This window comes from Haematobia irritans, chromosome 2 (genome assembly GCF_050003625.1).
Source record: "Haematobia irritans isolate KBUSLIRL chromosome 2, ASM5000362v1, whole genome shotgun sequence".
NCBI classification, from domain to species: domain Eukaryota; kingdom Metazoa; phylum Arthropoda; class Insecta; order Diptera; family Muscidae; genus Haematobia; species Haematobia irritans.
Window position 1 is genome coordinate 124,222,291 of NC_134398.1, and position 27,756 is coordinate 124,250,046.

Here is a 27,756-nt window from a genome sequence, read left to right on the forward strand (position 1 = left end):
AGGACGAATATTTTTCCTTATTAATGCCAATTTGTACTCATCCTCTGTATCCCATTCATAATATATTTTTACACATATATTTTAACACACAACAACAATTAAATTTCTCAGAAATAACGTATTTTGATCACAAAAACTTATTTTAAAATTCTCTTTCGCTTCCAATTTCTTATTACCATATGTTTACAACAATGTAAAAAAAGTAGTAGACAAAATAAATCACGATCGAATGCGGTGATCCAAAAATTTACTGCGATCGAAATGTTTCTCTATACGAAACAGCAGAACTCGATGACGAATGCGGTGATTTGGCCCCAGGAATCGAACCTACGACGGGCATGCTAACCATTGCACCACGGTGGCTCCCAACACAAAATCTAGTTCCAAGAATTCGTGTTAAATTTATCCCAATAAAACAAATCGATTTAACATTCGAAATTAGAGTATATTATTTCTATTTTAATAATATAAAATATATAAATTAAATATCCATTAAAATTAATGTTTTAAGAGAATAAATAATAAATGTGCACAGCAACAGAAAAAGACTTCTCCATTATAAGAAATCAACTAAATTAATCAATACAATCAATATTATGTGTATATAAGAAATTAGATTAATGCTATGATACATAAAAAGAAAACAAGTCAATATATTTTAGATACAAAAAATTTTTGTTTTGGGAAGTGATACATTTTAAGAAAATGTCTGCTTGCTTCCAGTATTATCGGTAGAAATAATTATTATTAATTAAACATCAACATAAATATATGCATGTGGTAAGTACCATCCTTATTGAAATGGGATCATCACGGAAGACCCATAAATTGTATTTTAACATATATGGTATATCAGAATCTCATAAATACTATGTACTATTACTAATAATGCCACACTTAACAATTACGATGGCTCCAATTGAGAGCGCAGTCTATGGATTTCTTCACGCCTTTTTTGCAAAACAACTTTAGCACAATCGTATTTTCCTTTAATCATTTTTAGCTCCTTTTTAAGGGATTCACATTGACTCTAGAAATGAGAAAAAAGTGATGATAATTATTTTATTTATTTATTTATTCATTCAGAGCATGTAATTCTAAGCCTATTTGGCCAAAATAAAATAATTACAATGGACTACTCTCTAGAGTTTCATACAATATGCATACATAATAATACATAAGGTGTACAAAAAAGATGTTGAATACTTATAATAAACAATCATTTACACAAAACTGAGAAGTGTATAATTAAGCAAGAAACAAGAAAAGATCATTCTCTTTTGTATGTTTTAATAGAAATACTTCTTTATATAAAAGGAAAGAAAAGAAAGAAAAAAAATATATATAACAAAAATTCTTAGTAGTAGCTTAAAAATATGTATATATTTATTTATGACAATGTAAATAATCAGTCTTGAAAGTCGAGTAACTACTTAATTATGACTCACAAAAGTATTGAATAAATTTGTTTCGATATTTCAGTATTCAAAAATTATGTAAACAAACTAACAAATATTTTTGAGAGGGGGTTTATTGTTACTACTGCTAGGGTTTGGAACAATCTTCCTGTAGCAGTAAGGGATTTTGGGTTTCCTGAGAATCAATTTAGGAACTTGCTACTGACTAGTTTGAATGAATATATTTAATGTTGACTGTTATTTACCAATGGTAGGTGTTAGTTTACCTTTATTAATATTAGTTTCTATGTGACTTTGGCCAAAGTGAGGATGGTGGAGTGGTAGGCATAGTAGGGTAATTTAAGTATTAATGATTAGGATTGATAACTTTACAATTACTATTAATGTATTGTTAAATAAATGAAATGAAATATTTATGAAAGTTCCCAGTGTAAACATACAGTAATTATAGTGGAGTAACTACTCGATTATATCTCACAAAAGTATTCAATTAATTTGTTTCGATAAGTTTTCGTGTTCAAACAAAATGTTCTTAATGTATCAGGGAGACAGTTGAAAAGTCTGGCTGTGCGAGTCTGAAATGATTTGTCCATATAGCCCATAGCGTTCGAAATTATAAGCTGATTCGTTCTGCGAGATCGGGTAAAATTAAACAAATACGCCAAAAAAGAAGGCGATTGTCGCTTGTAAACATTATAGAATAGAATTATCGAACGGATGTCAATATAACGCCAGAATGAACATCCCAGAAAATGCTTAGCAGATGCAGACACATGATCGAAACGTGTAAGAGAATACTGATAACGAACTACTCGGTTAAATGCAAGCGCAAGAGCTTTCATATTCTCCCTTGAAGTACCACAAAACACCTCAATGCAGTACAGAAAATGAAGCATGATCAAAGCGTGGACTAACATTCTCCCAACATGAAAAGGTAGTACTAAATCCGTGTTATACAGTCGACGAAGGGCAAGGTGGGTGTGAGCACCCAAGAGTGAGTGAGAGAGAGAGAGAGCGGGAGAAATTAGTATGGATGATTAACCCTTTCACTACCGAATTAAACCCAATTATAAAAGCATAACTTGTACATGCTGTTAGTACTTGTACTAACAGCATGTTTGAAGAAATTATATGAGTTTGTTCGAAAAACTTGATTCGTGACATACAATAAAAATACAAAAAAAGAAAAAACAAATAATATATTCGAACGGTCCCATAATAATAATACACACCAAAATTTACTAAAATTCTGGACTTCATCTTATCAATACTTAAGTTAGTGTCAACTAGATGATAGATTGAATTAAAATTAATGCACATCCTACGAATAGGCTCCATAGAAGCATAATTCGAACGTTGAAAATCAATGAAACTGGTAATTCTTAGATGCCCTAAAAGGAATATTTATCCTAATCCTAGATATCAATTCCGAACATGGAATATCCCCACTAACTAACCTATACATCATCATGGAGCTCAACATAGTCCGTCGACTCCTAAGAGTAGGCTAATGAATCAGCCTCAATCTAGAAGTGTAAGGAGGAAGAACAAAATCACTGTTCCAATAAAGACGTCTCAAAGCGAACAACAAGAACTGCTTCTGAACCGATTCTATCAGTGTTGCCAGGTAATTTTTGATTCTTCCCCCCAAATCTTAAGAAAAAAACCCCTAAATTGCTCTAGACTTTTTTCAAAAACCCCCAAAAATTTTAAGTATGTAAATAGTACAAAAAGAGGCCCAAAATTTCGTTAAAAATCCTGTAGTGATATACTTTAAAAATTAAATTTAACACAAATATATAAACTGAAACAAGATTTTTTCTGAGGAACAAGATTTTACACAAAATAAGTTTGTTTTTAATGCTAAAAAATCTTTTGAAGTAAATAAAAATCATTACCCCACTTGTCACAAATTCGGATTCGATTCCTGCTTCGACCGAACACCAAAAAGTTTTTCAGCGGAGGGTTATCCCACCTCTGAATGCTGGTGATATTTCTGAGGGTTTTAAAGCTTCTCTAAGTGGTTGCACTGCAATGTGGAACGCCGTTCGGACTCGGCTATAAAAAGGAGATCCCTTTACATTGAGCTTAACATGGAATCGGGCAGTGATACGAGAGATGTTCACCAATGTGGTATCACAACGGACTGAATAGTCTAAGTGAGCCTGATACATCGGGCTGCCACCTAACCTAACCTGACCTTGCTTTTAATTGTATCAAATATTAAAAATGCCACTTCAACAATACACTTGCTTGTATTTAGGAACATGGGTTGACTTCCCTTATTTTTTTCTCAAAATTCATGCCAGAATTGTTCCAAATTTTGTTGAGAATTGTTCCACTTAATAAGATCTAAGATATTTTTTTACCCCAAAAATCCCCCCAAATAAATATTACCCCTAAAAATCCCCCTAAACGTGTAAAAAACCCCTAAATTTGGGGGGGAACCCCCAACCTGGCAACACTGGATTCTATCCTATCATTGTAAACATCATACAGAGGATCCCACACGATAGAACCATACTCCAGAATGGGTCTAACAAGGGCATCTTGATAACATAAGGGACCGAAAACTCCTTCGCCCAACGCTTTATGGATCCTAGAACCCCAGATGCCTTACTCACCATCGAATTAATATGGTCATTAAAATTAAGCCTACGATCCATAACAATGCCAAGATCAACAAAAGAATCAACCTCTTTCAATAACGAGCCCTGTATACTATACCGAACATTAATAGACCTAGACCTGAAGAATCACATAAACTTGCATTTCTTCAAGTTCAAATCCATTAGATTTACCCTACACCAATCACCAAAGCTATCCAAATCATCTTGTAATAAATTCACCCGACTAGAATTATCGAACGAGGAGAATAACATAACATCATCAGCATACATCAAAATCATAGAGGCACACCTGATGGGACATCAAAGCACCTCGAATAGCAATCACCAAAAGATATAATCTGCGTACGGCACTCAAGATACGACGAAATCCAAGCCAAAAGTGTACTGGCCAATCCAATCCTATAAAGCTTATATAACAACAGCTTATGATACACCCGGTCAAAAGCCTTACAAAATCCATATAAATAACATGAGTCTGATTCCCAACAACAAACTGATTAATAACATGAGAAGTAAATTCCACCAAGGTCGTAGTAGTCGATAGGCCCTTACGAAAACCATGCTGGCAAGGATCCAATATCGAAGAAATGCTATGCGACAAAACATCCGTCACCATCTTCTCAAAAACCTTGGGAATATCACTCAATTTTGCTATCCCCCTATAATTACTCACATCAAAGGGGCTTACTGACTTATGAAGGGTACGACAAAAGAACTCCTCCATCTTAGAGGAGAAAGTTCACCACTGTGGTATCACAATGGACTGAATAGTCTAAGTGAGCCTGATACATAGGGCTGCCACATAACCTAACCTAACCTAGAGGGAAATAACCGAACTTCAATGAACTATTAAATAACATCGGCAATGGAGCAGAGAGACATTCGGAGCAAAACTTCAGAATTATCCCAGGAATCCCACCACTGGTCCAGCTATAGTTTTTGTATGAATGTGGAAAATATTTAGAGCGTATTATTAGATTACAGCCTCTACTTTAAAATAACATCGAGAAATAAATCGAAACGATGCGAGGAAATGGAGTCTGGTGCCGTTTTCGAATGTCCTGTCTAATGGACATCGGTAGTCTAGAGGTTAAATCAGTTTACATAAATCTTTGTGATAATACCTTAGAGTATCAGGTTTAATTTGTACGCTCGAGAAATATACGATAATTGGAAGTATAAGCACAAAAAAATATCACCAAACTATTTCCAATTAAAAAGTTGATTGAAGTTGAAAAGTGTTTCAATTAATAGATTAATTGTTACAATTGTTACTTTTTAGCCCACATTTTAAGACTCCCAACACACATTTTGCAATATCCATTTTTACCATCGGATAGAATCCTAATAGATCCATTTTTCACATATAAATGTGTATGCCCATCTTTTTCCATTTGCACATGGGGGGTCACATTTCTCTCTGTTTCGTATATGATGCATTACTGCGAATCGGAAGATTTTTGAAATTTTGTGTCTTCTCCCGTTTGGCAAATGTATGCCAATTTCTCTGGAGGAATATACGGCTATTTTGTTTTGTATATTCGTAAATAAATAATTTTTTCACATATAGATGACACTGAAACAAATATTCATATATGGATTTTATGCTGTAAAGAGTTAAGATCAACTCTATTTACTCTCTTTTTTCTCCCGGTTATCTTTAATTTTCTATGGCTTATTACAGCTCTACTTACCTTTAGCGATTCAATTTGGCCTGATTCCAAGGTATTCATAGAATTACCATCGTTATTCTCTTTTTGAGCTATTTTTTGTTCCAGGTTTTGTATAACGGTATAACGATGACGACAAATATTTATTAAATCTGTATATTTTCCTTGTAATTTGGTTAGCGCATCGCTCAGTTCACAATCGGTTTGTGTTGAAACATTCGTAACCTGTGCCGCACTGACTGGTAGGGCTGCATCTGTGGTAACATTTTCCGTTATTGTTTTCATTTCGGCCTGAGCTAGAGCTGCCATTGCCTTTTCGGCTTTATGCGTCTGTTCATAGATCTTTTGTTTGTAACGCTTAATTTCCATACGATTCATTTCTTGCTCCTCTTGCAAGCGTTTCAATAAGACAGCATTTTCTTCTTTCAATGGATGATTTTTCAGTTCCATATTCAGGGCGGTAACTTGGCTTTCCCTTATGTAGAGATTTCGTTTACACTCCTGAAGTTTCAAATCCAATTCCTCGCATTTGCAATTAGTATCTGTGAAAGAACAATGATTTTTATGAGAAAACTGAAAATAAGGCCGTTGGGGAAAAATCTTACCAAATGGATCAGTCATTGTTTCTTTTTCGGTAGTTGTGGCCCAATCGGAATTTCTACGCCTTTGATCGAACGAGCTGAGTCGTCGATTTTTTCTTTCATTCATTTGCTGTGATTTCTTTTGTGGTTGACTAACAGATATTTTATCATCAATGCTGGTATTCATTGATTCGAGACTTCTACGAGGTCTAGGTGAGCCTGATTGATTGCCTTCAATAGATGTATTGGCAGATGTTTCTGTGGCTTGACGTTCCATATCCATTTTAAGATTGTTAATGGTAATTTCCCGCATTTTCTCTTCCAATAAAGTCTTAGTACTTTGCAGAGTTTCAATAGTATGGATTAATTGTTGTTTTTCCTCTTCGTATGATTGTTGTTTGGTTTTCTGAAAATATAACATATATTTATTAAGATTTGGGAAGATTGGAAAATCATTTAGGCGGAAGTGTCCCGTTTCAGTCTAGTTATGAGTGAAGAGAACGAACGTAAGATCCCCAAAGGAGAAAAAGTAATATTCATAGGCGACATTAAAATTCACTTTGGTGATTGCCCGTTGTACATTAGAATTATATTTTGTACAAAATATTGGATTTTAAGGATTCAAGTTCTTGGACAAACAGATACCCATTATGTAGGACCGGTGTATGGTTCAGTAGCAGAGATATATTTACATGTAAAATTCCGCGTATAACGTCTTTGTGCAGCTCAGGTACATTCATTACACGCACTCCAATAAAAGTGGAAGATCGAATTCCACGTAAACCAAGACATGGAACAATTTTCAAACATTTTTCAAATTTTCGTTATTTAAATTGTACTCAATGTGTTTAATACCCGAAAAAACCGAAAATTTTAATTTACTGCGAAAATTGCGTAAAACAAAGGATTTATATCACCTGAGAAGAATTTCTTGTTAAGATTATGTCTATCTCTAGGAAGAGCTTCCATTTTTTAGTGGGTAAATACGGGAAGAAAAATATTTCAAACTATGGCAAATTAGGTTGTGGTGTAAACCAAAATGTGTCCTGGAACATAGATGGGCTTAGATTGTATGACCACGTCTTTTTAAGCAAGGTTGATGAAGTCCCGAAAGTTGATAAAGTTCTTTTTTGACTAAGAAAAGTAATTGTTCATTTAATAAATTAATTGATACAATTAACTTTTCAATCAAGATAGAAACAATAACGCCCATTTTCATGAAACTCCGTATTATGGACATAGCTGCCATCTTGCCTATATATTCCATATGCCAGTTAGGAACTTAACTGCCGAAAATTTTTCAGTTAAAGTTAACCGAAGAGAAGATATTTGGAATTTACGTTCTGTTAGCTGGCAGTTGAAGTCTAACGGAGCTACATGAAAATGGTCGTAAGTTAATTAAGTCGTGTAAAGTAAACAATTAATTGATACAATTAACTTTTATTTATTTCAAACAATCAATCTTTTAATCAAACTAAAAGCACAAAATCAGTTAAGAAAGTAATTGAAATTTGTTACGTTTTTAAATTAATTGAATTTTAAAAAATTAATTGAATTTTGCAATCAACATCAATTAAAAATTTAATCAAATCAATTAAAAAAGAAGGGAGTAAAGTAGAAGTAGAAGAAGTTACCCCTACTGAATTAGTAAACAATGTTTGTGGGGTATCAATGGTATAGGTTTGGGGAAAACCCGCATTTCCATATTTAAGAACATTAAGGGGTACATGGTTAATGGGAGTTTTACCACAATCTGAACAGAAATGTCTGCTATTAGGAGCTATAGTTGATTCTGAACTTACAGTGTTTGTATGCCACTAATATTGATTAAAAAAAGAGGAAATAGCTCAATTAGTTTGGGTAATAAATCCAAATTTGTGAAAATCGGCCAATATATTTATGTAAGAGCTACATGTATGGCTAAATACGATCGTCTAATAAATCAAAATTTGAAATTTGAGTAACTTTGGTTAATAAATACGAGTATTATGGCCAACTTTGTGAAAATCGAGCGATGCATATATATGGGAGCTATATCTAAATCTGAACCGATTTTGATAATATTTTGCAAGTTTGATTGATACCATAGAAAGATACCTTGTGCTAAATTTGAGTAAGATCTGATAATAAATGAGGCCTCTATGGTCAAAAGTATGATTATTAGGATACTTTTTTTTTCTTCAAAATTCAATAAATAAGAGTATTATGGCCAACTTTATGAAAATCGAGCGATGCATATATGTGGGAGCTATATCTAAACCTGAACCGATTTTGATAATATTTGGCGGGTTTGATTGTGGCAACAGAAAGTTATCTTGTGCTAAATTTGAGTAAGATCGGGTAATAAAGAAGGCTATTTTGGTCAAAAATAGGGTTATTAGGGCAAATTTTTATATGGGAGCTATATCTAAATCTAAACCGATTTAGATGATATTATGGCAATCTTAATTGATACCACAGAAGGTTACCTTTTGCTAAATTTGAATAAGATCGCGTAATAATTAAGGATTTTATGGCCAAATTTGGGAATATCGGGTGATACATACATATATATGGGAGCTATATCTAAATCTGAACCTAAATTGAAGGGTGATGAAAAATATTACTTTGTGCCAAATTTGACGTAACCGCATTTGTCGAAATCGGGCGATACATATATATGGGAGCTATATCTAAATTTGATCCGATTTCTTCGTCCTTGTTCCCAAAAACCACCCTGTACCAAATTTCATCAAAATCGGTTAATAATTGCGACCGGAATCCTGCGAACAACAAATACATGGACAGACGGACGGACCCCAAGCGCTAGATCGAGTCAGGAGGTGATTCCGAGTCGATCGGTATATATTTTATGGGGTCTAAAATCAATATTTCTTGTAGGCACATTTTTGGTTTAGGGTATAATTAATTGAAATTTGCTCATGAAATCAATTAATTATTTAATAAAGCATTTTTTATGCCTAATTAAAACTATGATTGATACTATCTTTATTTTTATGATTGAAGATATTTCAATTAAAAAATTAATTGGATCAATTAATTCCCTGATTAAATCTGAAAAAAGAAATTTTTTTAGTGAAAGATGTATAAAAATCCTAAAATTGGAGCTAATTGCCACTATCACACAACTGTTAACAATGCACAGGTTTTTCTCAATATTTAAATCTTCATATAATTTGTTGATTTCTATAGTCTCTGTATCACAAATACCATACAATTATCAGAACAATATATTGTTCTACATATTCCCAAATTTTATCCTTTTTGGTGCGATTTGGATGCCCAAAATGAAACATGTTCCCAAGAGTTTGTCGCAAATTTGTTCACTTCCAATGATGAGCCGAAGTCGTATCCCAAAGCGCAACGTCAACGACAAACCCATGATAAAGTGATCGGTCTCTTCCATATGTTTGGACCAGAATTGGGACTGATCCGTGCACACCAGGAACTAGGTTTGCACCGGCCCTTGAGTTGATCCAATTCCCGTAGGGAAATAAATGTGGTATAAAAATGGGTGACTATGAGCTGTTACTATGTGTAGAGCAAAAGCCAACGAATTATTTCTTCATTTTAGAGTAGGGAGATTTGGAAAAATCTCACAGTTATTAAGGATTTTGGAACAATCGGACTGTAAGAACTGGAAATCTCCCAAATAAGCCTTAAATACATTTTTCACTTACCATTTCCGTCCTTAGAGCATTATAAGACTCTAGGTTTTGCTCCAGTAATTTTTTATGATTTTCAAGGTCTTTGCCCATAGCACGACTGCAGCGACCAGCTTCTTCAATCGTATCCTCCATTTTCTTCTTTACTTCTGCATATTCGGATCTTAGAGCCAAAAGCTCACCTCGAATTGTTTCGCTTTCTTGCTGCTTTTGCTTGGATTCTTGTAACTGCTGTTGCAGTTGTTGATTAAGACATTCAAGCTGGTCGTTGGATGCTTGCAAGTTATCACATTTCAATTGTAGTTCCGAAAGCGAACTCTTTAGATCTTGTATATGTTTTTGCAAAGATTTTTGTTGACCCTCCAATTCATTTTCTAAATGTTGAATCTTGGCAAGCAGTTTGTGTTCCAATTCTTTTGATTGTAATAATTGCGATTCGAGTTCTTTAATTTTGTCATTTTGCTTTTCGCAAACTTCTTTATAGTTGTTGGCATTGGAGGATAACGATGACTTTAGTGTTTCGATTTCACTAGAGAGTTGAGCATTAGTTTTCATTGCAGACTGAAGTGAACACTCAGTTTCCTCTTGTTCTTTCATAAGATTTTCATAAGTTTGCAGTTTACCTTTCAACTCATGAAGTTCCTGGGATAGTTTCTCTTCCTTTAGGGCAAGGGTAATCTCATTTTGTTTGTGCAAGGAATTTTCTTGTTCATATTTCTGTACACTTTGTTTCAGTTGATCATTTTCTTGTTTCAGGTTGGCCAATGCAATGGCTTGTTTGTGTTTGAGGTCAGATAAAGTTGCTTCCATTTGGGTTTTTTCTTCGCGTAGTTGTTCATAACGTTCAAGTTCGACTTCCAGCTTTTCTTTTTCGCGATTGGCATTCACAAGAGAACATTTCAGGAGTTCACTGTTGTGTTTCACCGTTTCGTTTTCTTCACGAATACTTTCATATTCCTTCGTTTTAGTTTCCAAATTTGCATTGGCTATGCAAAGATTTTGTGATATTTCGGATTTTTCCTTTATCAGTTGTTCAAGCAATTTTTCTTTCTCTTGGAGACCTTCTAATTGCCCTTTTAGACTAGAAATTTCTTGATTAAGATTGGCCAAAGCAATTGCCTGGTTATGTTTGAGTTTAACTAAAGTAGTTTCCAATTCAGCTTTTTCTTCGGCCAAACTCTGATAACGTTCTAACTGAGCATTAAGTTTATCCTTTTCACTATTGACAGTTACTAGAGAACATTGTAGATTTACAAGATCAAATTTCAACTTTTCGTTCGCCTCGTTTAAGGTGTCGTACTCTTTCTTTTTGGCCTCAAACTTTTCATTGGTGAGACGAAGATTTTGTGACAATTCTGACTTTTCCCTTATCATTTGTTCTAGCATTTCTTCGGTTTTCTCTTTTTCTTTGAGACATTTCAATTGATCTTTCAGTGTTGAAATCTCTTCGGCATGCAAAGAACATTGATCAGATAGGCTTTTCCTCTCTACGCTAAGAAGAGCTAACTGATTTTCCAGAACGCTATGTTCGTTCTTCAACTTTTGTAACTCTGCATTACAATGTTGAAGTTCTTCGGCCAATTGGCACTTCTCCAATTCCAAGTTTGAACTTGAGTTTGTGAGTGTTTTAAGGCTTTGGTGTAGCTGTTCATTTTCCTTAAGTAAGGAAATCTCTTTTTCCTTGCCATCATCGAGCTGAGATTGCAGCTTTTGCAATTCATTCGCTAAAGATGTTGATTTTTCTTCGCTTGCATCAAGCTCTTGTTTTAGAGAATTTTTCGCTTCTGTGATCAAGTCCAGCTCTTGTAATTTTTCAACTAACGTTAGCCTCTCTTGCTGTAATTGCTCTTCTAATTTGTGTATCTTTTGTTGAAGATCATTTGTGGTTGTTTTGTCAGCCTCGTTCTGGGCATGAACCAATTCCAATTCATTTGATTTTTCTTCGAAAGATTTTTCAACGGCTTTAAGGCGATCTTCAAGATCCTTATTGAGCTGTTGCATTTCATCTAGAGCACTAAGTCTTACTTCCAGTGAATTTTTCTCTTCCACTATGGATTCGAAGTTGGCAAGTTGATCTTCTAAATATTTTGTTTTCTCCTCAATTAGATTTTTCTCCTCTTCTAATAATTTCGCACGTTCTTGCAATTCAATTTGCGAACTTTGATTATTTTCTAGAATAGAAATTTTCTTGAGAAGGTCCTCATTCTCTTCGAAGATGCTTTGCTTATCTTGAATAATTATGTTATATCGTTCATTAAGTTGTTTGAAATCTTCCCTTAACTCCAAGAGATTTCTATCGATTTCAAGCTTCTCCTGTGATAATTGATCCTCCTTCTCCTTTAACATGTGAATCTCTTTTAGTAATTCCTCCTTTTGACTATTGCTCTTGTCCAACAGCTCTTTTATGTCCGATTCAAATGTGGACTGATGGGTTTTCAATGACTCAAGTTCTTTACTCACATTATTTGAATTTTCTTTTTCCTCTTGCAGATCATGAAGAGTTTTACGAAGCAATTCTTTGACTTGATCCAACTGTTTTTGACTCCCTGGGGATCTCTCAGCTTTATTCGAAATCTCATCATCTTTGGGCAATTTTTGTTTTAATTGCTCATTTTCTGTCTGGATATTTTGCATGGCCTTTACAGATATTTCCAATTCCTTTTTTATATTTTCAGAGGATTCCTCACTATTCTTAAGATTTTGTAAACATTCCTCCAATTGTGACTGTAGCTGTTGGTATTCCCCTTGTAGTTGATTTAAACATTCTTGGGCTTTATTATTTGCCTCAAGCTGGGTCTGTAGTTGCATATATTGTTCTTGTAGATTTTCCAATTGTTTGGCAGTATTTTCACCGTTTTCTAAAGCTTCTTGTAATTCTTTGTTTTGTACTTGAAGTGCTTCCAGCTGAAGCTTAAGTTTCTCTGAATATTCTTCATCGCTCTTTTGACTTTGCAATGCTTGGCGATCATTTTGTTCCTGCATCTCTTGAGATTTTTTGGTGAGATCTTCATTCTGAGCTTTGAGAACTATGATTTGTTCTTCGAATTCTTTTATTGTAGCCTCATAGGTATCCTTGCGATCTTCCCATTCCTTATTGTATTTTTTCATATTATCCCTATGCTCATTTGCACTCATCTCAAGTTTTTGCAATATTTCCAATTGCAATTGATGGCACTTTTCTTTGTATTCTTTTTCCTGTGATTCGAGTTGCCCTTGGGCAGATTTCAAATCTGATTCCATATCAAGATTACGTTGTGTCAAATCCTCAAGCATTCTTGTTTGAGAATCTATGGTTTCTTGCATTTCACGTTCTTTGGCTTTGATCACTTCTAAATCTGGTTTCGTATCATTTGCTTCTACTCTAGGCTGTTGACTACTATTCAGGGTATAATCCATTATTAGGGATCCATCAATGGTGCAATTGTTGACTTTTTCTTGTAATTCCTCGAAAACCAGGGTGATATTAGCCTTCTCTTTTTCCAATGTTTCGATTTGTTTTTGATACGATTTACAGGCACAGTTTTCAACGAATATCGATTTTTCCAAGAGTTCTGCTGACAATTGATTTATTTGTTCCCTCATCTCACTCAGGGTACGTTCGGTATTTTCCAACAAAGATTTGTTGCTTTTTCTTTCTTCTTCATTGGCCAAACGTAAATGAGATATTTGCTCCTTAAACTTACTGATAATATCTGAACAAATCTCACAACCATTTGTATCGATATCGGGACATTGAATATCACCATTACCATTACCATTAGTTTCACCACCTGTCCCATTTTCTTGGCTTAATTCTACAATGTGGAATGAATGTTGTTTGAAGGATCCCTGAAGATGTATGTTCTCCATTTCTTCTGCGAGATCCTTTTGAATTCTACTCACGCCGGATATATTGCGCAAGCATAATTTGTAATTGGGAACCTGAGAAGATGTGTTTGGAGTCTTGAATACCTTTCTCTTGCCATTTTGATGTTCCAATTCTATATGGGTCAATGACTCAGATAAGCTATGGAATTTCTTTAATAAATCTCCATCGCCCATACAAGGACTTTCATCCAAACCATATTCCTCTTCTATGCAAACACCCGAGCTAAGCATTGATGAGTTGCGACCAGGTGAAGGTGTATTTAGTAGTGACTTACGTTCTGAAGCCATCACCTTTTCGAGATGAGATTTTAGTTCCGACAATTCTGCTTCAGCCTTGGAGACTTCAAGTTTATTTTGCTCCAATTCATGTAGTTTCTCTTTCAATTTAATATTTTGCTCTTTCAAGGTGTCACTCTCTTGTAGATTATCAATTAATTGATTGGAGAGGTCATCGTATTCCCTTTGCAAATCATCAAATTGTGTTTGAATTTCCAATAGTTTTTGCTTAAGTTCGTCATTTTCTTTGTGAATTGTGGAAGTATCCGCCGCCGGAAGACCATTTTCTCTTGGTGTAATACTTTCGTTAGTTGCTGATTTTTCGGCATTTTCCAATAATTGCTGATGTACCTCTTGGACTTTGTGTTTTAGTTCTACGATTTCAGTTTGTAGCTCTACATTCTCCTTCTGCAAACGTTCACAGTCTGTCATGGACTGACCCTTACTACTTTCCAGTTGTTCATATTCCGATTGCAAATGTTTGTATTTGTTTTCAATATCAGTATATTGAGACTCGATATCCTTGAGAATTTGCTGTTGTTCTTGCCATGACAATTCCAGTTTGTTGTATTTCTCTTGTAATACAAGCATCTCTTGTCTAGCCTCTTCAATCTCCTTATTCAGCAATGAACATTCTTCGGTTTTAGCTGTATTTTCCAAATTCACTTGCTGATATTCACTTTGTATAACCAATAGTTTCTCGCGCAGAGCCTGTAACTCTTCTTGCAATTGATCACAATTGGCCCGGTCGGTCTTTTGCAATTCCTCCAATTCACTAACCTTCAGTTTGGATTGTTCGTTCTCTTTTTCGATTTCTTTGAAATCGAGACGTAGCTGCTCATATTCCAAGGTAAGTTTATCGAATTCGTGGGTAACCTTTTCGTTCTCACTCAATAGACGTTGCAAATCTTCACATTTAACACAAACTTTACCGTTTTCATCAATACTCGATTCGGTAAGAGATAATTGTAGGAGACCTTCTTTGGAGTTGGCAAATTTCTCGTTTGTTATAGCTTTAAGGGATTTCTCCAGTTTAATAATTTCTTGTTCCTTGTCTTTGAGAGCTTCAATTAGCTCGTTTTCACGAAGTTTAGATTTATTTTTATGTCTATCAAATTCAAATTCTATATTGACAGCATCACGATTTTCCATTTCCAACTTTTCATTGGTTTTCTTCAATTCAGCCAACTCCAATTCATATTTGGCTATTTTCTCATTGGCAATTTTATTTGCTGCTGTCAATTTACTAACTTGTATTTGTAGAGCATCACATCTGTAAGAAAAGAATAAAAGAGAAAAATTACAATTATTGCACATTTCAATATTGAAAATAGTCGTAATATTCTGAATATTTTTCGTATTGTAACTCTGAGATCGCACATATAGCCGATTATAGTTAAATTATGATGTATAATTGTTAGCAAAATACCAGGTCTTAAGTACATAGTACGTCTTGTTGTAATAAGTAGTCATTATAATCTAAAGTTCATAGGGACATGATAGGTGTTGGATGAAACAATGGCCATGCTAAATGCTACCACATTTAGAAATTTAAGAAAATAACATGAGTACCGGCCACAGTACTCATGGAATATTATAGAGTTACATATATAAAAAGATTTTTTCAAATGATTTATTGGTTTCGACTACTTTATGAATTTTCAAATTGTAAAGAGTATATGAATAAGAATTTTCAATATTATATACAGTGAAACCTCTGAAACCTGGTGGACACCCACGGTAACCTAAATTTTGTCCACATTTGAGAGGTGTCCAGGTATGAGAGATTAATTTTATTGCGCTAATTTGACAACAGGGTTCTCTTCAATGAGATGTTCAAATTAAGCATGAGTTTAAGACAGATACTATATCCATTTTTTCGTTCTTGCAATTTGCGATTCCGAAAATTTGAACATGGGCAATTATATGTATTCCTAACCCCCACTTTCATGAAGCTTCGTTAGAGAAAGGATATCTAACCAACTTGCAAAGCATACAACCGATATACACACATATCCTGCCCACACAGAAAAAATTGTTTTTATGATTCAATTACAAAATTAAATGATCTAATTAATGTTTTAATTGAAATGTCTTCACCACAAAAATAATAATATCAATCACAGTTTTAATTGGATTTAAAATATACTTGATTAAAAAATTAATTGATCGCATTATCAAATTTCAATTAATTTTTTAATTGATTCAATTAAACATTTAATTGATGTTGATTGCAAAACTATTTTCTATTACTTCGTTAACTGATTTGATTTAATTTGATTAAAAAATTAATTGCTTGAAAAAAATTTAATGAAAAATAAAAAAATCTTCCGAGTTTGATTAAAAAGTTAATTGTATCAATTATTTTTTTAATTAAAAAATTAAAAATGTTCAATCATTGACTTAATTAGCGTAACATTTCTATCTTGATTAAAAAGTTATTTGTATCAATTAATTTATTAATTAAAAAAATTCAACTTCAATCAACTTTTTAATTGGAAATATGTTGATGTTATTTTTTGCTGTGCATATATTCACATGCTGGATACACTAAAAACAGAGTGTCCAGTTCCAAAGATTTTATCTTTACATTATTGATTTTGGTATTGATTCCGAGCCAAAGAAGAGGAGAATGGAAGTAAGGATACCTTTAAAAAATGATTCTAAAGGGTGGTTAAATTGTAAGGGCCTAAACCCCAAGTTTTTTTCCGATTTTTTTTTTTTGACATTTCTCTATTTCAGACTAACTCAATTTGAACCATGGAGAGGTACACAATCCAACAACGTGTTAAATGGTTCCAAGAAATGGCAACAGTGGAAGATCAATTTTCGAAGAAAATCATCTTCAGTGATGAGGCACATTTTCACATCAGTGGATTCGTCAATAAACAGAATTGCCGCATTTGGGCGAATGAGAATCCAAGAGTGATTGTCGAAAAACCAATGCACCCACAAAGAGTGACTGTTTGGTGCGGTTTATGGGCTGGCGGCATCATCGGGCCGTATTTTTTCCAAAATGAGGCCGGCCAGGCAGTTACTGTGAATGGTGTTCGCTATCGTAAGATTATAACGAACTTTTTATGGCCCGAATTGGAAGATATGGATGTGGACGATATGTGGTTTCAGCAGGACGGTGCCACTTGTCACACAGCTAAGGAAACAATGGCTCTTTTGATCATGTGATTTGACACCGTTGGACTTTTTTCTTTGGGGTTATTTGAAAGAAAAGGTGTACGTCGATAAGCCAGCAACAATTCAAGAGCTAAAGGATGAGATAATTCGACACATTAACGGCATAGAACCTCCATTATGCCTCAGCGTCATCGAAAATTTGGACCATCGGATGAAGGTGTGCCACCGAGGTCGCGGCGCCCATTTGGCCGATATTTTGTTCCATACATAATTGAGTAATACCAATATATCATAATATAATAAAATTACAATAATTTCCTAAATAGTTTGTGTTTTATTCAAAATCAACATCGGCCCTTGAAATTTTAACCACCCTTTATTTTAAATTTTCTCCTTTTCTCATGTACTATCCTTTAAACGAAAGCTTAAATTTCCAAATTCAGATTCGACTTCAAGTAGAAATTATGCTATGTTAAAATAAAGTTTTGGAAAATGTCTCCCATGTTTTCTTTGCTTTATAGTCAAGATGCAAAAAAAAAAAATACAACAAATTTCAAGACAATTTCATTATCTTTGAAGAATTTTCCAAAAATTTTAAAGCCATGATACCCAGTCGAATCACTTAATTATAAGGACAAAACGACTTCGTTGACAAGTTTATTGACTTTTGACAAGGAAAAAAACTTTATAAAGGGTGATTCTTTTGAGGTTAGGATTTTCATGCATTAGTATTTGACAGATCACGTGGGATTTCAGACATGGTGTCAAAGAGAAAGATGCTCAGTATGCTTTGACATTTCATCATGAATAGACTTACGATCTGCCACAACGTCGAATTTTCAGTGAATGGGCCCTAGAAAAGTTGGCAGAAAATCCGCTTTTTTATCGACAAATTTTGTTCAGCGATGAGGCTCATTTCTGGTTGAATGGCTACGTAAATAAGCAAAATTGCCGCATTTGGAGTGAAGAGCAACCAGAAGCCGTTCAAGAACTGCCCATGCATCCCGAAAAATGCACTGTTTGGTGTGGTTTGTACGCTGGTGGAATCATTGGACCGTATTTTTTCAAAGATGCTGTTGGACGCAACGTTACGGTGAATGGCGATCGCTATCGTTCGATGCTAACAAACTTTTTGTTGCCAAAAATGGAAGAACTGAACTTGGTTGACATGTGGTTTCAACAAGATGGCTCTACATGCCACACAGCTCGCGATTCTATGGCCATTTTGAGGGAAAACTTCGGAGAACAATTCATCTCAAGAAATGGACCGGTAAGTTGGCCACCAAGATCATGCGATTTGACGCCTTTAGACTATTTTTTGTGGGGCTACGTCAAGTCTAAAGTCTACAGAAATAAGCCAGCAACTATTCCAGCTTTGGAAGACAACATTTCCGAAGAAATTCGGGCTATTCCGGCCGAAATGCTCGAAAAAGTTGCCCAAAATTGGACTTTCCGAATGGACCACCTAAGACGCAGCCGCGGTCAACATTTAAATGAAATTATCTTCAAAAAGTAAATGTCATGGACCAATCTAACGTTTCAAATAAAGAACCGATGAGATTTTGCAAATTTTATGCGTTTTTTAAAAAAAAAAAGTTATCAAGCTCTTAACAAATCACCCTTTATAAGAGAAATGCGTCTTCTATGCTAAGTAAAATTCGCATTGGTATTTTAAGGTCATGTAATCTTTGGCATTTTTTTAATTACAGTTAAAGCCTAACGGAAATTATAAGGAAATGGGGCAAAGAAAATTTTACAATATATCACTATTACACTAATAACTAAAATATAGTTTGAATTCTTCCTATGAAGATCACATCCCAGCAAAAAAAGCGTCGCCAAAAAAGTAATAAAAATGTTCTTTTTGGATCCGGAAGTGGTGCAAAATTGACGCAGAAGCGATGAATTTAATATGGGCTTGTTATAGGACAGAAGTCCTACATTTCAACAGCCGGTGCACTGAATTTGCATCGCTTCGTTAGGTGTGATCCGAATTCAATGTTTTGGATGTAAATTAAAAAATTCTGTGATATTTTGTCAAATAAATATTTTGTATAATTTTTTATAATTTTTAGTGGATTGTAACGCTTGTTTGAAACGTTTGACCTCAAATATTTTCAAAAATTCGCAATCTTTTTAGATTGGATTTAGCATTTTTTTCGACAAAATTTAAATGATTTATGAATTCTTACTCGGTTTTGAACCTATTTGAAACAAAATTAAAATTACCCATTACAAGTATGAAAAAAACCATACTTGTAATGGACATCATTGGGAGTGCATCTTTTGGAAGTGCTTTTAAAGTTGTGCCTTTGGTAGAACTTCCAAATTTTTTTGCTGGGATCTTTCAAACAACTAAAAATATCCCAGCAAAAAAAAGCGTCGCCAAAAAGTAGTGAAAATGTTCCTTTTGGATCCGGAAGTTGTGCAAAATTGACGCAGAAGAGATGAATTTAACATGGGCTTGTCATAGGACGGAGGTTCACAATTTCAACAGCCGTTGCACTGCATTTGCATCACTTATTAAGTTGTGGTGCGAATTCAGTGATTTAGATTTGAATCAAGAATTTTTGTGATATTTTGACAAATAAATCATTTTTATCTCTTTTTTATGATTTTTATTGCATTCTAACGCTTGACATCAAATATTTTCAAAAATTCGCAATTTTTCTAGAATGGATTAAGCATTTATTTTTCGGAAAAATTTAAGTAATTTGTATCTTTTTATTAATTCTTAATCTGTTTTTAACCTATAATACAATTTTAAAGTTTCCATTAAAAATATGAAAAAAGCGAGTTATAAAAAAAAATTGACTCAAAAGAACTTCTTGTGCAGTTAAAATAAAGAACATTTTTGGAATTGCTTTTAAAGTTGTGCTTGTAGAAGAACTTCCAAATTTTTTGCTGGGATCTTTGGCACCATACGAAGATCAACTTTCTTCGAAAACCGGAAGCCGCTGAGACGACAAAGAGAGTTGCCGGTAGTTTCAAGCGAAACCCTAACCTCTCTCTCCGAGATGCCGCAAATAAGCTGGGTGTATCGTCTACAACCGTGCATCGAGCCAAAAAACGAGCCGGACTATCGACTTACAAGAAGGTAGTGACTCCAAATCGCGATGATAAACAAAATACGACGGCCAAATCGCGATCCCGGAGACTGTACACGACGATGCTGACGAAGTTTGACTGCGTGGTAATGGACGACGACTACAAGCAGCTTCCGGGACAGGAGTTTTATACGGCAAAAGGAAGGGGAAAGGTAGCAGATATTTTCAAGCACATAAAACTGTCAAAGTTCGCTAAGAAATATCTGGTTTGGCAAGCCATCTGTACCTGTGGCTTGAAAAGCACCATTTTCATAGCTTCCGGGACTGTCAACCAAGAAATTTACGTGAAAGAGTGTTTGAATAAACGTCTGCTGCCTTTCCTGAAGAAACACGGTTGTTCCGTACTGTTTTGGCCGGATTTGGCATCTTGCCATTACGGTAAAAAGGCCATGGAGTGGTACGCCGCCAACAACGTGCAGGTGGTTCCCAAGGACAAGAACCCTCCCAACACGCCAGAGCTCCGTCCAATTGAGAAATACTGGGCTATTGCATATCATAAAATAAGAAAAAAAAAACAATTAAGGAAAGTCTAAAGTCGGGAGGGGCCGACTATATTATACCCTACGCCACTTTGTAGATCTAAATTTTTCATACCATATCACATCCGTCAAATGTGTTGGGAGCTATATATGAAGGTTTGTCCCAAATAAAGGGTGATTCTTTTGAGGTTAGGATTTTCATGCGTTAGTATTTGACAGATCACGTGGGATTTCAGACATGGTGTCAAAGAGAAAGATGCTCAGTATGCTTTGACATTTCATCATGAATAGACTTACTAACGAGCCACAACGTCGAATTTTCAGTGAATGGGCCCTAGAAAAGTTGGCAGAAAATCCGCTTTTTTATCGACAAATTTTGTTCAGCGATGAGGCTCATTTCTGGTTGAATGGCTACGTAAATAAGCAAAATTGCCGCATTTGGAGTGAAGAGCAACCAGAAGCCGTTCAAGAACTGCCCATGCATCCCGAAAAATGCACTGTTTGGTGTGGTTTGTACGCTGGTGGAATCATTGGACCGTATTTTTTCAAAGATGCTGTTGGACGCAACGTTACGGTGAATGGCGATCGCTATCGTTCGATGCTAACAAACTTTTTGTTGCCAAAAATGGAAGAACTGAACTTGGTTGACATGTGGTTTCAACAAGATGGCGCTACATGCCACACAGCTCGCGATTCTATGGCCATTTTGAGGGAAAACTTCGGAGAACAATTCATCTCAAGAAATGGACCGGTAAGTTGGCCACCAAGATCATGCGATTTGACGCCTTTAGACTATTTTTTGTGGGGCTACGTCAAGTCTAAAGTCTACAGAAATAAGCCAGCAACTATTCCAGCTTTGGAAGACAACATTTCCGAAGAAATTCGGGCTATTCCGGCCGAAATGCTCGAAAAAGTTGCCCAAAATTGGACTTTCCGAATGGACCACCTAAGACGCAGCCGCGGTCAACATTTAAATGAAATTATCTTCAAAAAGTAAATGTCTTGGACCAATCTAACGTTTCAAATAAAGAACCGATGAGATTTTGCAAATTTTATGCGTTTTTTTTAAAAAAAAAGTTATCAAGCTCTTAACAAATCACCCTTTACGTACATTTAAATATCACTCGATCTGGACAGAATTTGATAGACTTCTACAAAATCTATAGACTCAAAATTTAAGTCGGCTAATGCACTAGGGTGGAACACAATGTTAGTAAAAAAAAAATATGGGAAACATTTAAATCTGAAGCAATTTTAAGGAAACTTCGCAAAAGTTTTTTTTTATGATTATCGCTCGATATATATGTATTTGATGATAAGGAAAATTACAGTCCTTTTTACAAGTTTTCGACTAAGCAGAGGCGATTTTAAAAGGGAAAATGTTGGTATGTTGACCATTTTTGTCGAAATCAGAAAAACATATATATGAACCGATTTCAACCAAATTGGGCACGCATAGCTACAATGTTAATTCTACACCCTGTGCAAAATTTCAACTAAATCGGAGTAAAAAATTGGCCTCTGTGGTCATATGAGTGTAAATCGAGCGAAAGCTATATATGGGAGCTATATATAAATCTGAACCGATTTCAATCAAATTTTGTACACTTGACTATAGGACTAAGTGTTATGTTTGTACAAAATTTCAAGCAAATCGGTATAAAACTCTGGCTGCTGGGTCCATATTAGTGCATATCGGGCGAAAGATATATATGGGAGCTATATCTAAATCTCAACCGATTTCTTCCAACATCAATAGGGTTCTATTCTGACCCAAATTAGGAACATGTGCCAAATTTGACGGCGATTGGACTTAAATTGCGACCTAGACTTTGATCACAAAAATGTGTTCACAGACAGACGGACGGACGGACATTGTTATATCGACTCAGGGACCCACCCTGAGCATTATTTCCAAAGACACCATGTGTCTATCTCGTCTCCTTCTGGGTGTTACAAACATATATAATACCCTGTTCCACAGTTTGGCGCAGGGTATAAAAATATTAAAAACATTTGACAAATGAATTGACATGAACTAAAATAAAATGTTACGTTTTGAAGTTTTTTCATGGGCTAACTGACTAAAACAGTTTTTAAAACGTTTTGTTTTTTGTTTTATTTTTCTCGACGTTTCGCTGGTGTGGGCTTTCAGTTCCATCAGGAGAGTTAACCATTTGGATTTTCTGTCAACAATTTAAATCGACTATAGAAATTTTCGCTGACTTCTTTTCTGAGGGTATTGAACATGTCAACCTCTTTATCTCAGTTACAAATTATCAAATGGAAGAAACGACGTTCAAACATAACCTACCCTTACATTATTTTAGAGGCAAAATTTGCCAAATGATAATTTATACATTTTGGCCTTAAATGACGATGAATTTCCATGTCTGGAAGCATTGCGCACACCACGCTATGTTACGATCACCATGGTCAATATTACCCATTACGTAATCTTTAGAAAACACCATAAAATTGTTGTTACAATTTACATTACTAATATAATTATTTTTTTTTGGGAGCCACCGTGGTGCAATGGTTAGCATGCCCGCCTTGCATACACAAGGTCGTGGGTTCGATTCCTGCTTCGACCGAACACCAAAAAATTTTTCAGCGGTGGATTATCCCACCTCAGTAATGCTGGTGACATTTCTGAGGGTTTCAAAACTTCTCAAAGTGGTTTCACTGCAATGTGGAACGCCGTTCGGACTCGGCGATAAAAAGGAGGTCCCTTGTCATTGAGCTTAACATGGAATCGGGCAGCACTCAGTGATAAGAGAGAAGTTCACCAATGTGGTATCACAATGGACTGAATAGTCTAAGTGAGCCTGATACATCGGGCTGCCACCTAACCTAACCTAACCTAACCTAATATAATTATTTTGAATAAAACAATTATCTGATACGCTATCACCGTTTATCCACATATACAATTATAGCCTACTTGTAGAAGCAATCACAAAAAAGAAAGTAAATAATTACATTTTATAAGCACTTGCTGATGCACTTGTAACAGTTTCCTAATAAAATTATTTGTCATTAATTCGAACTCTTAGCCGTGGGAGTTATTGTAGTTTTTCACTTATATGTCAACTAGAACAGTGCAAATTAATGTTATCGCTTTCAGTTTTCTTGTTTTTATTCGAACTATTGGTGTGGAAATGTGGAAGATACTTAAGAGCTACACTTAATTCTTATTATAATGTGCAAATTTCACTTGCCGGTTTTTTCCTGCACTCAAAACAAAGTTTACTTGAATTCAAAGATTTTGACATTAAAGTGGCAGCCCGATTTATTTTTCTGGCTCGCTTATTCAGTCCATTGTGATGACCTTGCCTTATGGATTTTGGTATTGATTCCGAGCCTATGAAAAACTTTTGAGGGTGCTTTCTAGCCTTAAATCTCTATAAATTTAAAATTAGGATACAGATCTCATTTATCGAGTATTTATATACAAGTAAATGTCATTTTAAAAATTCATATTATAACATATACAGTGACTGACAAAAGTATTCGTTTTTTTTTTTGATTTCTTGAAATCAAATGCATTTTTTTTTGTAAGCCGTTGTAACATTTTTATACCCTGCTCCACACTGTGGAACAGGGTATTATAAGTTAGTGCATATGTTTTTAACACCCAGAAGGAGACGAGATAGACACATGGTGTCTTTGGCAATAATGCTCAGGGTGGGTCCCTGAGTCGATATAACCATGTCCGTCTGTCCGTCCGTCCGTCTGTCTGTGAACACATTTTTGTGATCAAAGTCTAGGTCGCAATTCAAGTCCAATCGCCTTCAAATTTGGCACATGTTCCTAATTTGGGTCAGAATAGAACCCTATTGATTTTGGAAGAAATCGGTTCAGAGTTAGATATAGCTCCCGTATATATCTTTCGCCCGATATGGACTAATATGGACCCAGCAGCCAGAGTTTTATACCGATTTGCTTGAAATTTTGTACAAACATAACACTTAGTCGTATAGTCATGTGCGCAAAATTTGATTGAAATCGGTTCAGATTTAGATATAGCTACAATATATATTTTTCGCCCGATATGGACTTATATGGCCCCAGAAGCCAGATTTTTGGCCGAATTTGGTTAACCTTTTGCACTAGGAGTACAATTAGTAGTATAGTCAAGTGTGCAAAATTTTATTGAAATCGGTTCAGATTTAGATATAGCTCCCATATATATCTTTCGCCCGATATGGACTAATATGGTCCTAAAAGCCAGAGTTTTGGTTGAAATTTTGCACAGGGAGTAGATTTAGCATTGTAGCTATGCGTGCCAAATTTGGTTGAAATCGATTCAGATTTAGATATAGCTCCCATATATATCTTTCGCCCGATATGGACTAATATGGTCCTAGAAGCCAGAGTTTTGGCCCAATTTGTTTTGCACTAGAAGTACAATTAGTAGTACAGTTAAGTGTGCAAAATTTGATTTAAATCGGTTCAGATTTATATATAGATCCCATATATAGCTTTCGCCCGATTTACACTCATATGACCACAGAGGCAAATTTTTTACTCCGATTTTGTTGAAATTTTGCACAGGGAATAGAATTAGCATTGTAGCTATGCGTGCCCAATTTGGTTGAAATCGGTTCAGATTTAGATATAGCTCCCATATATATGTTTTTCTGATTTCGACAAAAATGGTCAAAATACCAACATTTTCCTTGTAAAATCGCCACTGCTTAGTCGAAAAGTTATAAAAGTGTCTCTAATTTTCCTAAACTTCTTATACATATATATCGAGCGATAAATCATAAATAAACTTTAGTCTAAAGTCGGGCGGGGCCGACTATATTATACCCTGCACCACTTTGTAGATCTAAATTTTCGATACCATATCACATCCGTCAAATATGTTGGGGGCTATATAAAGAGTGATTTGTTAAGAGCTTGATAACTTTTTTTTAAAAAAAAACGCATAAAATTTGCAAAATCTCATCGGTTCTTTATTTGAAACGTTAGATTGGTCCATGACATTTACTTTTTGAAGATAATTTCATTTAAATGTTGACCGCGGCTGCGTCTTAGGTGGTCCATTCGGAAAGTCCAATTTTGGGCAACTTTTTCGAGCATTTCGGCCGGAATAGCCCGAATTTCTTCGGAAATGTTGTCTTCCAAAGCTGGAATAGTTGCTGGCTTATTTCTGTAGACTTTAGACTTGACGTAGCCCCACAAAAAATAGTCTAAAGGCGTCAAATCGCATGATCTTGGTGGCCAACTTACCGGTCCATTTCTTGAGATGAATTGTTCTCCGAAGTTTTCCCTCAAAATGGCCATAGAATCGCGAGCTGTGTGGCATGTAGCGCCATCTTGTTGAAACCAAATGTCAACCAAGTTCAGTTCTTCCATTTTTGGCAACAAAAAGTTTGTTAGCATCGAACGATAGCGATCGCCATTCACCGTTACGTTGCGTCCAACAGCATCTTTGAAAAAATACGGTCCAATGATTCCACCAGCGTACAAACCACACCAAACAGTGCATTTTTCGGGATGCATGGGCAGTTCTTGAACGGCTTCTGGTTGCTCTTCACTCCAAATGCGGCAATTTTGCTTATTTACGTAGCCATTCAACCAGAAATGAGCCTCATCGCTGAACAAAATTTGTCGATAAAAAAGCGGATTTTCTGCCAACTTTTCTAGGGCCCATTCACTGAAAATTCGACGTTGTGGCAGATCGTTCGTCTATTCATGATGAAATGTCAAAGCATACTGAGCATCTTTCTCTTTGACACCATGTCTGAAATCCCACGTGATCTGTCAAATACTAATGCATGAAAATCCTAACCTCAAAAGAATCACCCTTTATAAAGGTTTGTCCCAAATACATACATTTAAATATCACTCGATCTGGACAGAATTTGATAGACTTCTACAAAATCTAACATATAGACTCAAAATTTAAGTCGGCAAATGCCCTGGGATGGAACACTGTTAGTAAAAAATATGGGGAACATTTAAATCTGAACCAATTTTGAGGCAACTTCGCAAAAAGCGTATTTATGATTTATAAGTCAATAAATATGTATTAGAAATAAAGGAAAATTTGAGTCACTTTTACAAGTTTTCGTCTTAGCAGTGGCGATTTTATAAGGAAAATGTGGGTATTTTGGCCATTTTTGCCCAAATCGGAAAAACATATATATGGACGCTATATAGAAATCTGAACCGATTTCAACCAAATTTGACATGCATACTTAGTATTTTAATTCTACTCCCTGTGCATAATTTCACGTAAATCGGACTACAACGTTGACCTCTGTGGTCATATGACGGAAAATCATGCGAAAGATATATATGGGAGCTATATATAAATCTGAACCGATTTCAATAAAATTTAGCACACTTGACTACATTACTAATTGTACTCCTAGTGCAAAATTTCAACCAAATTGGGCTAAAACTCTCGCTTCTGTGTTCATATAAGTCCATATCGGGCCTAAGATATATATGGGAGCTTTATCTAAAACTGAACCGATTTCAATCAAATTTGGCACACTTGACTATAGTGCTAATTGTTCTCCTGGTGCAAAATTTCAAGCAAATCAGGGTAAAACTCTGGCTTCTGGGGCCATATCGAACGTAAGATATATATGGGAGCTATATCTAAAACTGAACCGATTTCTTCCAAAATCAATAGGGTTCTATTCTGACGCAAAACAGGAACTTCTGCCAAATTTGAAGGCGATTGGACTTGGACTGCAACCTAGACTTTGATCACAAAAATGTGTTCACAGACAGACGGACGGACGGACATGGCTAGATCGACTCAGGGACCCACCCTGAGCATTATTGCCAAAGACACTATGTGTCTGTCTCGTCTTCTCATGGGTGTTGCAAACATATGCACTAACCTATAATACCCTGTTTCACAGTGTGGCGCAGGGTATAATTATGCATTATTTGACGTAAA

The 27,756-nt window shown here is 35.2% G+C and overlaps 1 protein-coding gene across 1 annotated transcript in view; it reads right to left on the reverse strand.

Moving 5' to 3' along the window:
• Positions 1-424: 424 nt before the first annotated feature.
• Positions 425-27,756, reverse strand: part of cmet (CENP-meta) — a 58,732-nt gene continuing 31,400 nt past the window's right edge. Inside the window, exons 8-11 of the mRNA XM_075296085.1 lie at positions 9,980-15,380; positions 6,324-6,705; positions 5,743-6,260; positions 425-1,030 (exon numbers count right to left, since the gene is read on the reverse strand). Of these exons, the coding sequence (XP_075152200.1) occupies positions 905-1,030; positions 5,743-6,260; positions 6,324-6,705; positions 9,980-15,380 (6,427 nt within the window). The 3' untranslated portion in view covers positions 425-904. The remainder of the gene's footprint in view (positions 1,031-5,742; positions 6,261-6,323; positions 6,706-9,979; positions 15,381-27,756) is intronic.